Source organism: Heliconius melpomene, chromosome 8 (assembly GCF_056956725.1).
Source record: "Heliconius melpomene rosina isolate 202511_hmr_F chromosome 8, ASM5695672v1, whole genome shotgun sequence".
Lineage (NCBI taxonomy): Eukaryota > Metazoa > Arthropoda > Insecta > Lepidoptera > Nymphalidae > Heliconius > Heliconius melpomene.
In genome coordinates, this window is record NC_140396.1 from 8854417 (window position 1) to 8871625 (window position 17209).

General features: G+C 35.4%; 1 protein-coding gene across 2 annotated transcripts in view; it reads right to left on the reverse strand.

Annotated features, from left to right (window-relative positions):
- Calx (sodium/calcium exchanger 3) overlaps positions 1-16996 on the reverse strand; it is a 99942-nt gene extending 82946 nt beyond the window's left edge. For both annotated transcript variants that reach the window (XM_085189056.1, XM_085189055.1), the window contains exon 1: positions 15264-16996. In XM_085189056.1, coding sequence (XP_085045182.1) covers positions 15264-16927 — 1664 coding nt within the window. In that variant the 5' untranslated portion in view covers positions 16928-16996. The remainder of the gene's footprint in view (positions 1-15263) is intronic.
- Positions 16997-17209: the final 213 nt, after the last annotated feature.

A 17209-nucleotide genomic window follows, 5' to 3' on the forward strand; every position in this document is an offset into this window, starting at 1 on the left:
TTATAAGTAATTTAAAAAAAAAAACAGAAACAACCTCTTTTACCCAGTTCCTTCGTTATTTTTGAGATATTGTGTGCTATGTACTAGATATACGGAACTAAACGCCGCACTCTAACTTGTTACTAGAACGAGAAAATGAAAATATAAATTGTTTCATTTCATCCAGTGGGAATCGAACCCATAGTTTGTAACGTTTACTGCGCCAGTTTAATAATAAATTATTATTCTCCCATTTCTTCTCCTTTACATCCTACCTATACTTTAGCTTGTCTAGAAGAGATCGCTGTTCCAGCAGTCTTGTACATTTATTTTCATTGATTTTTTTAATGGATGTACGGAACATTATGTTACCATTATTTTCTATAATATATACCATATTTAACATAGTAGTTACCATTTAAATTTTCCTTATTTCTTAACATACATATATCTTACTACGAACTTTAAACTACCAAGTCTATTCGTGGAGCCAAGAAAGGTAATTTACAAAGCTAATAGCCGGCAATTTGTTAAGCAAAACCACGTCTTTATCTTGCTCTATTATGAGTCACATGGTGTTTCCTTCAAGTGTAATTTTTCATACAATTTCTATTTAAACTGCATATTATACTGTAAATTCTAATAGAAGTCAGTCTTAGAAGCTATTATATTTTAATACAAAGAAGTAGTAAATGTAATACCAGTTAAGTGCGAGTCCGAATCGCCCATAGAGTGTTCCGTACGAATTTCAGAATGATAGGTCAACGGGATGTACCACAAGTTGGGGAATCTTTGTCTATGAAGCCCCAAATAGAATTCGAACCCGCAACCGTCGTTTACAGTCAGAGGTGCTATGCCTCTGCGCCACTATAGCCTCTAATATATACATAGAGGTAGCGTTATGTAAAGCTATATAAGTTTATCTGAAATGGAATGTGGACATTCTTGCCGGCATTCCCACCGGCAATGTCGGTTCCCGAAAGCCGACTGTCCTCTGATCTAATCCTCTTATTGCGTAATTATACTTTAGTGTAGCCCGTGGAGCTATGTGGAATTGTTTACACGTTGGGTGTGGATTCGATTCCCACTGGTAAAATATTACTAGTGAAGTCTGTTTGCTATGCATTTCGGAACGTTACCCAATTGTCCAATTTTAGAGACATTACTTGTCGGAACTAAACTCTGCGCTTTGTCTTCTTACTAGACGGAAAAATGTAAAATAATTCACCCCTACAGTGGAAATCGAACCTACAACCGTCAAGACGGCCTCAAATGGACAAATATCTATTTTAACATTCTAAACTGAAGCATAAAGTGAATAAAAGCTCACCATTATGTCTGGTTAATTTTGTACTAAAAGTTCAGATGGTAATAAAGCTCGCTTTGATATAGAAAGTCTTTAGATTCGTTCGTAACTTTGGGCGTTACTTTTAAATTGGAAGCAAAAAGTTTTATTAATTTTTTTTTGTATAAAAAGAAATGTATTTTTTAAATAATATTTATTATCGAAGTGTAATATTGATATGCCTCATTGCCTATGTTCTCCATTCTCTCTGGTTACCTCGCTACGAATAAAGCTTAACCCAAGAAATACATTGAAAACTTTAGATGGTCAACTAGTTGAGACTAAAAACTAATAAGTCACGTCTTATATTAAAGCTTTTATAACGCTTTATAAGAGGTAAAAGCTATACCTACTTATATTTTTATAAATAGTTTTAGTCATTTAATTCATTTAACTACTAAACTTTCACTAGCAATCTCAATGACAATTACATAATAGTCAAACAAGAACATATGTCAACTTTACGTCTTTTCAGAGAAAGCGTAGTGTTAAGACACTCCGATCCCCAATATCCTGAATTCTGAAGGTATAACAATAGCATAACATAACCATTCTAAGTTAATCAAATTTTCTGGTAAAAGACCGAGAATGGCTGAGGTGCGGCCTACATCCGTCATTTCAGATATCCACAGGGATGACGAGACGTGTGCAGCGGACACATGGCTATCACTATTTACCGTTGCCGTTATCTCTTCAGTGAAGTCCCTTGGGATGAGACGTCTTGATATTTGTGATTACTGTATTACTGTATTTTTGTTATTTATATTTATGGGATATAAAATATTTATTATTTTCATTTCCTCGATCTGGAAGCGAGGTATAGCACGGCGTTGAGTTTCGCTACTCAACTTGTAATGTTTCGAGAATCCGGCGGAAAATGAGGATTGGAAGTGTATTAATGGGAGCGACGTGTCTTAACACTTGGCGCGTAGGTTCCCTCTACATATCCTGCTATGTGCGGGATACATCGTGAAGTTATAAGGAAAGGAGAAGTTTAGAGAAGTGCCTGGCTTGCTCAATTATACGTTTAAGGGGTCCCTGTAACGTATAATTCAATACTCATTGTATTCAAGCTCGCCTCAATTGCCCTAGCTCCATTCTCTACTGATGCCGAGGACTAGTGGCCATCGTGCCACAATACCGAGGCCGTTATGGGTTCGTTTCCCCCTAGGAAATGATTTGTTTAATATTTTCATTAACAAGACTAAGCATGACTAAGGCAAGCTAAAACTAATGCTGCCTTTGAAACATATATATATAAAACATAATATCTAAATTTAAAGTGAAATATAAAAATATTATTCTCTTAGACTACTGTATGAGAATAAAAGAATGTCAGTTTAAATATTATTTACATTCTCGCATCAAAGAATATGAAACACCTCGGACCGCGAAACGGAGATTTATTTCGAAATTAAAAGTCTCTTCGCGTATTAAAATGGATCTTTTGATCTTTGACTAAATAAAAATATGAATTCTCTTTGAAAATATTAAGTAATTATTTTGAAACAGTATTTGTTTATAGCTTTATTTGTTTTATATAAAGTAAGAGAAAAAATTAAATTAAAGGGTAGGCAGAGGGAACCAATTGTTAAGACACTCCGTTCCCCACTTTCTGCCGAATTCTGGAGGCATTGATTGGCAGAACTCAACGCCGCGCTTTACCTCGACACCAGAGCGAAGAAATGGAAGAAAATATTTTATAAACGTATTCAAGTATTCAATCTTTATTTTTATAACTAAAACATATATAAGCATATAGTATTTTATACCTTTATACATTTTATTCCGTACTAAATATCTATATAGAACTTCACAAACTACCCCCAAGTCCATAAGGACGGACGCCCCAACAAAGTAAACTGCAAAGTTAAATTGCTGAAAACGGTTAACCGCGTCGCTGCAGTAGTCAAGTGATAATAACTGAAGTAATATAATTTATTATAGTTATTTTAATTATTTAACATATAAATATATGTATATGTTTATATATTTTGAGGTCTTCGTGGCTCAATGGCGTGTGTAAGCGCAACGGTTGAAGATTCGATTTCTACTCCATGGAATTAATCGTCATTTCTCTGTCTCTCGTTAAAAGACAAAGAGGATGGTGTCGAGATTCTCCACTCAATATCTCGAATATGGGGCGAAAAGTCAGAAAAGGAACGGAATGTCTTACGTCACTGCTATATACGGGATACAGCGTGAAGCTATTTGTTTTTTAGGTTCACGCTGCATCCCGCACATAGCAGGATCGGCAAAATGGACCTGGGAAACAAGTGCTAAGACACTCCGTTCCTATTAAGACACTTACTTTGTACACTTTCCATTGAATTCTGCAGACATTACTTGTTGAGTAGCGGAACTTAACGCCAAATATTCCTTATTATAGAACTATTCAAAGCAATCTAATAAGATAGTAATAGTAATTCAGTATAATTAACCAAAAAGTGAACCTCAAGCACAGTCGGGCGGTTTTCTCTAGTTTGGCTTTGGTATTTGTCAACACACTGCTTTTATTTGCTGTACGGTTTAATAATGTAGAGGACGAAACTATGAGCGAGTGTTGTTCTTCCAGCTTCCGCTTTACAGCTTTTGGTCTTGAAGGTACAGTGGTAAATGATTTTTATTTATTGTTCGTGGCGTGAGCCATAATCGTGTGATTGTAAACGCTACGGGTTGTGCGTTCGATTCCCAGTTGAAGAAATGAAATATTTAATATTTTCTTCGCTCGGGTGACGAGACAAAGTGCTGCGTTGAGCATGCGGCTTATTAAAACAATACCGACAAACTTTCACCATACAAATTATTTTTTTAGCTACATGCTGTATTCCAGAATAGGCAGAGGAAACTCGGGAATCTTGTGTTAGGACACTCTTTTCCTATTAAGAAACTTCCCTTCCCCACTTTTCGCTAACTTCAGGATGCTTTACGTGTTAATTGGCAGAACCCAACGCCGCGTTATTGCCATTGACACCAGAGCGTAAAATATGAAATTATAAATTTAAATAAATATTTCATTTCCTGGAGTGGGGATGAACCCACAACCATCGCTTTACAGCACACCCTTCTGCCCCTGCGCCACGACTGGCGTCTCATAATATGATTCTTCCTTAAGTACTTCATCTAATACCAGTTTATGATTCAATCCCCGCAGTAACGACATGCGACATTAGGATTTTACGATCTTATTACTTTTACATGTAAAAACGTATACGTGTAAAGATTTAGTTTTCATCATACTTTGTATTATACAGTTTGAGGTAAAACGCGGCGTTCAGTTCCGCCACTCAACTCGCGATGCCTCTAGAATTCGGCGGAAAATGGAGAACAGGGTGGTTCCCTCTGCATGCCCCGCCGTGTGTGGGATACAGAGTGAATCTGATTTATTTTTTGCGAAGACTCCTACTCCTTCTCCTTTTTGTGGAGACAGTTAAAAATAAGTCAGACAAAAATAGGTCATCGCAATTGGAAACATTTGAGCGCGTTCATAATTTTGTAACTGTACGTATGTTTGTTGACGAATTTCTCGGCAACTAAAATTTCATATGTTATCACATTTTTTTTTTTACTGAGATATAATCAAATTTAGGAACAGTATAAGTTTCACCAAAATCAGAAAAGCAATTTTTGAGATATCCATGTAAGCCACAAGACAAGTACGAATACAAAAAAGTACCTATATTTTTTAAAACTACCCTCATATAATATCATCAGATAACATATTTTCATATACTTAATGCCCAATTTTTATAAGTATGTAATAAAATTTTCCAAGAAAGGATTGGCCTTCATAATAACTGGGTTTCACGCTTGGTTCTAAGAATTATTTTCACCAAATATTATTTTGATAGGTCGTAGCGCTATTTGGAATGTGTTTATTTATACTGATAGTTGAGAGTTCGAATTCAAATGAACTTCACTCAATAATATATTTAAATAAAGGCATTTCCTACCATTCTGTTAAGATTAAATGCAACGTTGTTCGTAGTGATACATCACTCAATTATTCAACTTTTATTAATTTTAAATTCTTATTATTTTCACTATATCTTACAAAACAACCCGTATTCCTGTTTGTTTACGGAACTAAACGCCGACCTTCTCTAATTTACAAAACAAAGAAATAACATTTTAAAATACGTAACTGGTAAAATAAGTAAATTAAAACAAAACATAAACCACGTTCTTATTTATGTCTGGCGAACAAAATAAACATGACATAGTGCGGATGCACTCTTTAAATATAGTAACACAAAGGTCTCAGACGTAAGCCAAAACCGCGTAACTACTGTACTAGAGTATAAATGTCATATAGGAATATATAACAGGCCATCGTTGCACAGTTGCATAGCGTCTGGTTGTAAACACTACGTTTATGGGTTCGATTCTCACTTGAGGGAATGAATCATTTGCATTTCCTCGCACTGGTGACAAGACAAATATGGTGGCACATATCATAGGACACGCAATCTCATGAAAATAAGGCGAAACTAAGGGAAACAATAAAAATAAGGGAAACGAGGTGCGGGATGCTGCGTGAAGCTTTTTTTCGAGAGGGTTATGAACCTGCGTAAAATGATCCCTAAATATATTCATCATTTTGACTTGTAATTGTATATAATCCTATTTTTTATTCTTTTTATTAAAAGTAACGTTTCAAAATGTTATTTATTATCTGTAGGTACATTATAAACATGGAATTCAATTTGGACGAAGTACCAACGATATTGCTAACGTAATGCCCCTGAAAGTTAGTCCTCCAGCGACTAATGAGATACTGGCTGGCAATATATTTTCAGTATAAAGTTACATTATTATTATAAAAAAAAACATCGTAAAATATTCATGGAGCTTATAAACATGGTAGAAAATGAAGATCTCTCCGTTCCGTTCCCTAATTAGCCATCTTTCAGGCTGAGACCGGAGAAAACAGTGATTTCTCACTACATGTTATCTTTCCCCCACCTTATTAACTAACTCCAAGATGAATACAAATCGTTTCACGCTTAAAATGGTTAATATTCCAAGGAATTCCCACCTAAATTTATAGTTCCCTTTGATGTTTCCCGGTAAACCGCTTAGGGGAATAACTAACGTGACCATTCTTCGGTCGGCTCAAATCGGGACATTTAGGGTGGCTTTCATTTTCTTTTAAAAGTGTGTTTTACTTTTTTTAGGAAACTGACATTTGTTTATAGTCTGATAGTAAATAAATAATATACAAAATAAATTAGCTTCACGCTCTATCCCGCACACAGCAGGGTATGTAGAGGGAACCTAGTGTAAAGCCACTCCGTTACCCTCTTCCCACCAAATTCTGGAGGCGCCTCGACACCAGAGCAATGAAAATATAAATTTAAATAAAAATATAAATTTAAATAAATATTTCACTTCGTCCACTTCAAACGAGGCATTTGTAGGTACGCCCGGTGGCAAGTTTCGGGACAACAGGACACACAAGCGAAAAACGGGACAGTCCCGTTCAAAACGGGACGTCTGGTCACGTTAGAAATAACCTGAAACATCGACGGTGTATCGTAATATTATGGAAAAAGGTCTACCCATCGAGCCGTGGGTAATCGCTAGATAAATACGTTTGATGGCTTCACTGAAACCTTATATTATATGTTCCTTTTTGTTAGTGTGGAAGAATTTCTCTTCGTATAATTGCTGGGGAAACTATTTTTTTTTGTGTGAATGGCTAAAATTCTGGAGATTTTAGTGTTAAAACACTCTGTCGGTTACTTTTCGCCCAATTTTCGAGACAGTGTGTCCAGCGGTGAATTCAACTACGCTCTGTCTTATTATTATTAAAAAAAACTTTTCAAAAACAATCTATTCTATTACGTGTTAATAAAAAAGAACTAAAAAGTAAAAAATAATTTAAATCTCATGTACTAACTAAATCATTGCGTTTTTATCACAGAGTCAATTTTTTTTATAAATAAAAACGCGATACATTTTTGATAGAGGTATCAATTTATAAAAGCGTTATAACACCTGAACTATTTTCAGTCAGAGGGAACTTAGTGTTAAGACACTCCGTTCTCTACTCACCGCCTATTTGTTAAGAGTTAAAACTACACGTCGCGCGAATATCATTCTCCCAACTTCATATTGCACTTTTTCAAATCAAGTTTTAACTTAAAATGAATCTATTAATTTTCCTTGTCATTTAAATTAAATCTGTTAAATACTGTACCCATGTACGAAGTGACAGGCTTTGGGAGAAGCGAAGTTTTTGGAAATATAGCTTCGACATCAATTAATTGTCAGTTGTCAGTTGTCAGCTGTGTAAGTTAACAAGGGTTGGTTTGACTCTAGTAATTTATAATCTATCGACATTTCTTCGATGTATAATTCGTGATCTTTACGTGGTTATGAAATAAAAAGGTTTTTCTTATTTTTTTTTAAATAATTCACTTAAAATTTTCATGCGGTTTTCACTAAGACAGAGGGATTCAAGGAGAAATTTTATATGTACATATATTAGGTAGATGCATTTAATTTAAGAGTTAAACCGAGGGTACTATTTGAAAAGTGATATCATAGAAAATACATCAGGCCGTCCAGCCCTGGCTGCTGGTCTCTAGTTGAAGAGACAGGCTGCCCTGCTGAACAGACCAGGTCAGGATGCCTCTTCAACTATATACATATTAAATTTGGTGGTAACCATTTGAAGCCCAGCCCCCTTGAAAATATTCATAGATACGTAAATTTCAAACGTAATACTAACCATGATTGATGTTTTTTTTTCAACTTTACGCTGTAATAGTACACCTACTAACATATAGTAGGGCAGGCAGAGAGAACCTAGGGTTAAAATACTCCGTTCACGACTTTTCGTCATATTTATGAAACCGCAACAACAACTCACTCCCCAAACTGGGAATCAAGCCCTCAACCTTCGCATTTACAGTCACCCCTGTGCCATGACGACCTCATAATTGCAGTTAAGAAACATTCTCATACGTAAACTTTAACAAAGATTCTTTCTTATTTTTCTCTTATTTTCTAGAAGCTATACACGAAACTCAGTTACTATCCATTCAACTTTTGTATGGAATTGAATCTGTCGTGCTCACGAGCGCAGCCTCAGGCGGTCGACGTCGAATTTAGATAGTAACTAAAATATTGCTTGAAAATAATATGTTGGAGAACAAGGAGCCTTAAATTGTATAGCTTTTCGTATTTTACTTTTATAGTTGTTTTAGAAATAATTTATATATTATAATAAGTATGGTATTCTATGAAGCAAAATAATCCACAAACGGCCGTTTCTTAATTTTCGTAGATTTTTAAAAATAAAAATAAAGTTTCTGTAGATCCTACATTTAGACATTTTCTTCATTTATACGATCTTTCGAAAAAAGGTATTGACGGACGGTCAGAAAAAGGAAAAAAATATTTAGGTTGACCAGCAAAGCGATCTTGGCAACCCTCTAATTGTAATTATAAGTATTCCCTTGCATAATTTGATTCTAACTTGTATAATTCTAAATTATCATATTGATACAAATATAAAACTAAATTATATTAGGTATAACAAAAAGGCAGAAGGACAAATACAACATTTGATTAGCTTCAACTATTTCAGTTGCGTGAGTTTATTTATATTGTAGAGGTAATTACACATTAAACCATATAACCATATTATATATATGTACGTAAAACTGAGTCATCTGAACATAAGTGTGTAAAAAATATTGAATCTCTCAACAGTTTAAATTAATCATAATTCTTTAATGTTATTAAATATAGTTATATTTATAAAATTTTTAATAATGTGTTGGGTTATGTCTCCATTATTTTCAATAATATTTCTTGTTATTATCAGAACGTCCGAGGTCTAAGATCATACGTAAGAGATATTGCACTCAAAATTCAGAATAGTTCTTTTGATATCATAATTCTTACCGAAACGTGGTTAAATTGTACTATTTATGATTCGGAAATTTTTGATAGTAGATATACTGTGTACAGAAGGGATCGCATTAACAAAACACTTGGTGGCGGTGTTCTGATCGCCGTTTCAAATAACTATACTTCATCTAGAGTATTCAGCTGCAACTCAGAATGCGAAGATCTTTGGGTAAAAATAAAAATATCTAGTGAGAAAGAACATGGTTTTATCAAAATCTGTGCGGTTTACCTACCACCGCCTCTTAATCTTAACTTGTTAGGGAAATTTATTGAGAGCACAAATCGAGTGATGGATGAGTGTATCACTAAATACACACTTATAGCAGGTGATTTTAATATGTCAAATGTTGTTTGGGAACTTCATAGCCCCAGCTCATATCTCCTGCCCTTAATTAACAGCAACAGTTCTATTCATAGTTTACTGTCAGACTTTATGGAATTATATAATTTTAAGCAATTCAATTATGTCAAAAATAATAATGATAAAATTCTAGACTTAGTGGTTTGTAACTCTGAAATAGTAAGTATTAAAAAATGCACTAATCCTATACGAAATGTTGACCCTCACCATCCACCATTAGAAATGTTAATCTCAATTTCCCCTGCCCACTATTCGCCTCATGTAAAAATACAAAAAAATAACTATTTTAAGGGTGATTATAATAAAATAACTAAAGCCCTGAGCGAGATTTCGTGGGAAAGTGAACTCCTAAAATATGATAATGTGAACGACATGATTAGCAGATTCTATCAAATTCTTTATGAAATAATACATCTTTATGTACCTAAGAGTAATAAGCACAACAATTATCATCCAGTTTGGTTTAACTCCTTTCTTATATATTTATTGAAGCAAAAAAAGAAGTTTCATACTAGATACAAGATTTATAATAATCCCCTAGACCTAATCGAATTTCAATATCTCCGAGATAACTGTGAAATACTGATAACAACGTGTTATGACAAATATATACATACTCTGGAAAATCAAATTGGTACTGATTCTAAATATTTTTGGACTCACATTTCTAATAAACGTCGAAACTCCTCTAGGTACCCATCATCTATGTATTTGGGTAATAAGCATTCGAATGACCTGAGAGAATCTTGTAATCTATTTTCTGAGCACTTTTCCTGTGTTTTTAATCCTATAGTTGACATATGTGGTGATAATCTTGATTCACATCAGCAGTTATCTGAAGTGCCTAATATTTACATATCCCAGGAAACCATAATAAATAAAATAAAAAGACTTGATTTAAAACAGAGTTCTGGACCTGACAATATACCCCCTTTATTTTTATTTAATTGCGTTGACTTAATATCATTTCCATTGCATTTAATTTATAATGCTTCACTTGTGCAGGGACGGTTTCCAGATATATGGAAGGAAGCAAGAATAGTGCCGATTTTTAAAGATGGAAAAAAGGAACTTATATCTAACTACAGACCAATATCTATACTCTCAACTATGTCAAAGGTTTTTGAATCAATCGTTCACCCCTTCATATTTCATCATGTTAAAAACTTACTGCATCCACGTCAATATGGCTTTATACCTAAGAAATCTACTAATTCTAATTTGCTTAATTACGTCTCATATCTTATCGATTCAGTTGATAAAAACCTACAAGTAGACGTAATTTACACGGACTTCTCTAAGGCATTTGATAAGGTAGACCATGGTATTCTAGTTAGAAAATTATTAAGCTTTGGTATATCTGGTATCCTTCTTGATTGGTGCAAATCTTACCTCTCTAATCGTAATAGCAGAGTAGTGATACATGGTGAGAGCTCTGAGTCTTTTAGTGCTACTTCTGGGGTTCCGCAAGGCTCTAATTTGGGGCCTCTATTCTTTGTGCTATTCATTAATGATATAGCAGACATATTCGAAAATTGTCAGTTTTATTTGTTTGCTGATGACTTAAAAATTGCCAAAATTATAACACAAGAATCTGACGTGGTGGCCTTACAAGGCAATCTTGATAGACTCGTAGAATGGTGTGATTTAAATCGAATGGTCCTCAACCCAAGTAAATGTAGCTTCATAAGATTTTCGAGGAAGAAAAGACCTATTATGAGTTACTACCATATCTCAGGTAAAAATCTTAATGTAACAGACTCTGTTAGGGACCTTGGCGTAATATTTGATAGTAAATTGAGATTTGAAGAGCACGTTAACACTATTGTGAAAGCTTCCCTCAAGTTACTCGGCTTCATTTTTAGGCAATCAAGGGATTTTAAAAATCCAGCAACAATTCTACGCCTTTACAATAGTTTAATTCGTAGTAAGCTTGAATACTGCTGCCAGGTGTGGTCTCCTGCTTACAGGAAGTATTCTGATAGGCTCGAAAGCGTTCAAAAAAGATTTATTAAATATTTAGTTTATAGGTTTAAGACTCTAAGTCATAGTGAACGATATGAAGACATAATTGGCAGCTTTAAATTGCAATTGCTTTCAAACCGTAGAGATCTCGTAGACATGAAGTTTCTACATAATTTATTCAAAGGAAAGATCGATGATAGTGAACTGTTGAGTAGATTTAATATTAAGATACCTCAGAGAGCCCCTCGCAACCCATGTCTGTTTTTCAAGACGGAAAGAACTAGAACGAACCTTAGACAAAATAGTCCCATTAATCGCATCTCTCGTTCATTTAATGAGTACTTGAAAGAAGATGTCACGTTAGACATTGGTTGTGACGGGCTCTCAGTTTTCTTAAGAAAATGCAACCATATACTCAATAAAGTTAATTTATAGAACTAATTGTGAATGATTTTAACTATTATGTAATATTAAGTAATCTTATATTTTTGTTATATAATAATTATTATTTTTTCTATAGTGTAAATTAATCATTGTTATTATTGATGAATGATGTGTTCTCCTATAATCAGTTGTACATAATAGTATTAGTATATCCTAAGAATGTATGTAATGTAAACCAATATGTACGACAGTTGGAGATCCGTATAAATAAATAAATAAATAAATAAATAAATAAATAAACCACGCTGTTTTTAATACTTAAAAATAAAAAATATTTTGTGGTTGTTTTGTATTGGGAAATTGTTTAGATTTGGGACTATATGCTATGAAAATAGCGTATGGTAGGCAATGGGAACCTGGGAACCTAGCGCTAAAACTCTCCTTTCCACTTCCGCTCCCTGAACTAACTGAACACTGCGGTTTGTCTTGTAACCAAATATCTCGCTCTAGTTCAATTCCTCAATTGAAAATAATTAATTGGCCAGACTGGAAATCGAATCCACAACCGTCGCTTTCAAACTAACCAAGCCCCATAATATAGAGAAACATAAAAATAAAAACACAATTTTCCATCCACGTAAATGCATTCTATAAACGGAATGAAACCCAACCAGTACTAAGGCCATTATATTACAATGTCACCGCGATTATTGAACGCGTACGAACAACTTGAAAAGAAACATATGAACTTATATATATATTATAATCTGCTTATATTTTACTGTCAACCAATACAATTATAGAACAGTAAAGGTCACGGGTTCGATGCTGACTCGAGGTGTTCTGTTAAATATCTATTTATGATCGTGAAAGTATGCGTTAGGGCTTATTGGCGCAACGAAAAGATGTTTTACTGTTAGCGCGATGGTTTTAGGTTCGATTTCCCCTTGTAAGATGACACCCTAGTAATACACTTATCTCTTAAACTTATATTATGGCCTAATTATACAATTACGTAAATTGTATCACAGATATCGTCGGCTTATATTGATTAGAAAGACAAAAAAACATGTCTCTCCTATGGAAAATAAAATAAAAGTCTAGAACATCCTCACAAACTCATATATTTATAATATTAATACGATGCATTTATATATGAAATATAAAGAAAAAAATGTAATTTCAATATAAATATTTTTATATGAAACCAATTAGATAAATTAGTTATTAATCCAAACAAAGCAATTGTCAATTAAGAGTTAACAGTTAACACGCATTTATTGACATCCTAATGGGGTCATGTAGTAAGTGATAAACTTAATTATGTATGTATATTTTCTTATTAATTTATTCAATAAAATAATAAAAAAGAGAGACTTATTTCTCACCCTCAGTGGTTTCTCTCTGCCTTATCAAGAGAATACAAGATTTGAGTATAGAAAAAAGAAGCTTCACGCATATAGCGGGGTATTACTGAAATTGAATTCCTACAATTGAAAATAGTTAATTCCATCAAGTGGAAATTGAACCCCCACCACGAAGGCCTCTTACGATTAAAAGACAAAAAATATTAATATAACAACATACCAACAGGACATTCCCACTAAAATACCAAGTATACGATTACCTAATAAAGAATGAGGTAAGACTATTACGTGATATATCAAAAGTGGGCTAAGGATATACCGTCATCTAGGAATTACACCTACAAATAAAAATGAATCATATTGACCAATTCTCTTGATATTTGCTTCACGCTGTATCACGCACGGGTGGTAGGCAGAGGGAACCTGGGAACCTAGTGTTAAGACATTCCGTTCCCAATAAGATGCTTCCTTTAACCATCTATGTGTATTTTAGACTCATTTTTGTCTAAAATAATTTTTATTTTCCTTTTATGCTCTCATTAATAAAATAATTAAAGCTTAAAGGTATTAATTGTTTTAATTTCCTAGCTCTGCTAAAGTAAGCCACGGCGTTAAGTTCCAACACGCGAATGTGTTATATGTACATTGTATTTAAACAAAGTGTATTAACATTACATGCCCTCTGCCTTAATTGCTATATACAAGAAAATCTTTAAAAATTTATACCGATCAGGATTTAAACCCTATTATTTAGAAAAGATTTTAAGGATCTAAGTTATAAGTATTATATTAATATTTCTTCAATTAGTCAGTTAGTTATTCAAGAATTTATATTATTACAAAGAAATTGAAATAATTTAATGTAGCTGCATATTAAAAATAATATCAACTATTGATGAAATGCCACGGAATATTATAGTTTCAATATTAGTTCACTTTTATATTAAATCAATTAGAATAATTACTTTAGTCCAAACAAAGTAGTAACCTTAACACGCTTAACTTGAGTTCACAACATACTAATGTTTTATACTTATATCTACAAAAAAAATCTGCTTCAAGCTGTATCCCGCACACAGCAGGGCAGAGGGAACCTAGTGTTAAGAAACTTCGTTTCCCACTTACTTATACGTACATATTTTTGGAAAACGAAAAGATCCAACTTGGTCTATCCGGTAAGGTGATAAACATATATAGGCTTACATAATGAGATAAATTATTATTTTTGTAGATTGACGCTTCCGCATGTAGCAGGGTAGACAGATGGAGAGTAGTGTTAAGACACTCCGCTCCATCTTCCGCCAAATTCTGGAGGCACTGCGTGTTGAGTGGTGGAACTCAACGCCGCGTTTCGCCTCGATACAAGAGCGAAGAAATAGAAATATTCAATATTTCATTTCCTCGAGGGAGAATGGAAACCATAACCTATATAAACCCATATGAACGCGTTTATAGCTACACGCTTGTGTGCTGCACTCATGTAAAAAAATAAAATAAAATGAACGCACAAATATTTGTCCTGAACAAAAATCGAATCCCCATACTTCGGCTTAAAAGCTCTTTCGTTGACAATTTTACCAACAAATTACAGTATACACCCATACATTAGATAAGTACTAATAATAATTAATTACTTGCATAAAATTAATGTTGAATTATGCGTTAGCACGGAGCGAGGGTATTTGAGAACATCGATATATTAAATGTACGATGACACTTAGAACGGCGAAGCCTGACAAACGACCTCAACGACCTTGTTACGCTACGTACTGAGAAATGTCATAATTAATTTACACCTGCGGAAAACTTACAATGTCATAAAGAAAAGAAATTTTCTATTTTTAGCTTACTTTTCGTGGAGGCTTCAAAGTTCACACCCATATAAAATTATATGAATAATGTAAGTTTAAGATAAATGTTATAAAAAAAAAGTACTCACTCAGTTTCGTTGTTCTCGAAAACAATTGTGTCTTGCACAGCCTCGAACTGCGCACCGCTCTTCGCCGTGCCGTCCTCCGTCCAGTACGGAATACGCACCTTGCCCCGAGCACCCGCCGTCCTCACCACTTTAAGATCGTATGTCCCCACCGACTCTGTCAACTCGAAATCCCTCTGAGGGAACGAAAACACTCCTGAATGGTCATCGTCCAATATCACTACAGTCGCTGTTGATGGTGAAGCCAAACATGCACCCTTAGGAGAGCTTAATTTTAGGTAAAAATGCTCATCTTCTTCAAACACGTCATCATCTATAACTTGCACGCTAAATTTTTTCTCAGTCTCGCCACGCCCAAATACCAAAGATCCCTGGGCTGCAACATAATCGGACCCAGCTTCAGCTGTTCCGTCTTCTGTAGTATAGTGCACAGTGACTTCTCCGCTTAAATCTCCGCCACGAACCACTCTTACTTCAAATGACCCACAATTCTCCATTACGGTGTAGTGATTTGGGTCAAATCGAACGTTGGGCCCTTTAGGTTCGACAGCCACGGAACCTGATTCACGCCGTTGAAGTTCTGCTTTTACTTCACTTAAGTCACTCTGTGCTCTCTCAGATATTTTGCGAGAGAAGTCACCACCACCTGTCATTTTTCGAGTGGCTGCTACTCTATAAAACGCGCGAGATTTAGGACCACGAGCCATCAAAGCCTCCAAGGCCATTCGTTCGACAGTTTCCAGATCTTCATCAGGGTGTTGTCTTCGTAATTCTCGTAGAACTGATATATATTCCTTACGAGATTTTTCTAACTCACGACCCTCTTCATCATCAGAAGCGAATTCATCAGCGTTGGGTTTAAGCGCCATTTCAACAGAACCATCACCCTCCACTTCGACGATTACACCTCTTTCATTGACACGGTAACCTTTCTTGAGATATTTATAAACTAAGAGCCTTCGATCTGCGATATATGCTGTCATAACGGTAGCAGGGAAAAATAAAAACGTTACCGCTCCTTCCCATACCTCAACTTCACTAGGTGATATTACAGCTAAAATCAAATAAAGCCATACATACGCGAAAACCGACCAGGTGGCTGTAACTAAGAACACACGTAAATGCTTTATCTTCCTCACTTCTCCATCAGGTATCACTGCCACACAGATCGCAATTATGACGAATAAATTATAAGCAGCCGATCCAACGATGGTTCCGGGGCCCAAATCCCCAGCTTCAAAATTTTTTCCAGCTATTTCGATGACTGACAACAATATTTCTGGCGCGCTCGAACCCAGCGCCATGAGGGTTAAATTGGCAACAGTTTCGTTCCATACTCGTACCACAACAATCTGATCGCTCCCGTTCCGTCGCACGCGCACCTCTTTCTCCCTGGACGTGATAACTTCAATAGCTGCCATGAACCTGTCGGAGACGATGGAGACTCCAATAAAGAGATACATGAGTGTGAGGAAGTATACGAGGCCACGGAGAGCGATGTGGAGAGTGGAGACATCTTCGAGGGGCAGCCAGGCGGGCAGGACGAGCCCGTCGGCGCACTGGAGCACGTGGTGGGTGGTGGTGTTGAGGGGAGCAAGGCGCGCGGAGGGTAGCTCGGCGCGCGCTACCACGCAGCAGGCCGCGAGCGCGGCGAGCGCGGGTCGCATGCCCTTTACCTGACGCGATCCATGGACGCGACCGGCGCTGCCAGAGGCCGGCGCCCGACTGAGCGTCGCGACGGACACGGGGCACCCCCCTCCCTTAGAGGCGTATCGTGAACTTTTATTAGCGTCGTGCCTCATATATAAACTTTACTGAAAAACCTTATCAAACTTTCGGGTTTTGATAAGCCAGTGTGAGAATGCGCTACTCTTGTTGTTGGAAAAGTAAGATCTACATTGTAGAGTTACTGTAAATGAATTATTATGTTATTATAATATTAAGAATTA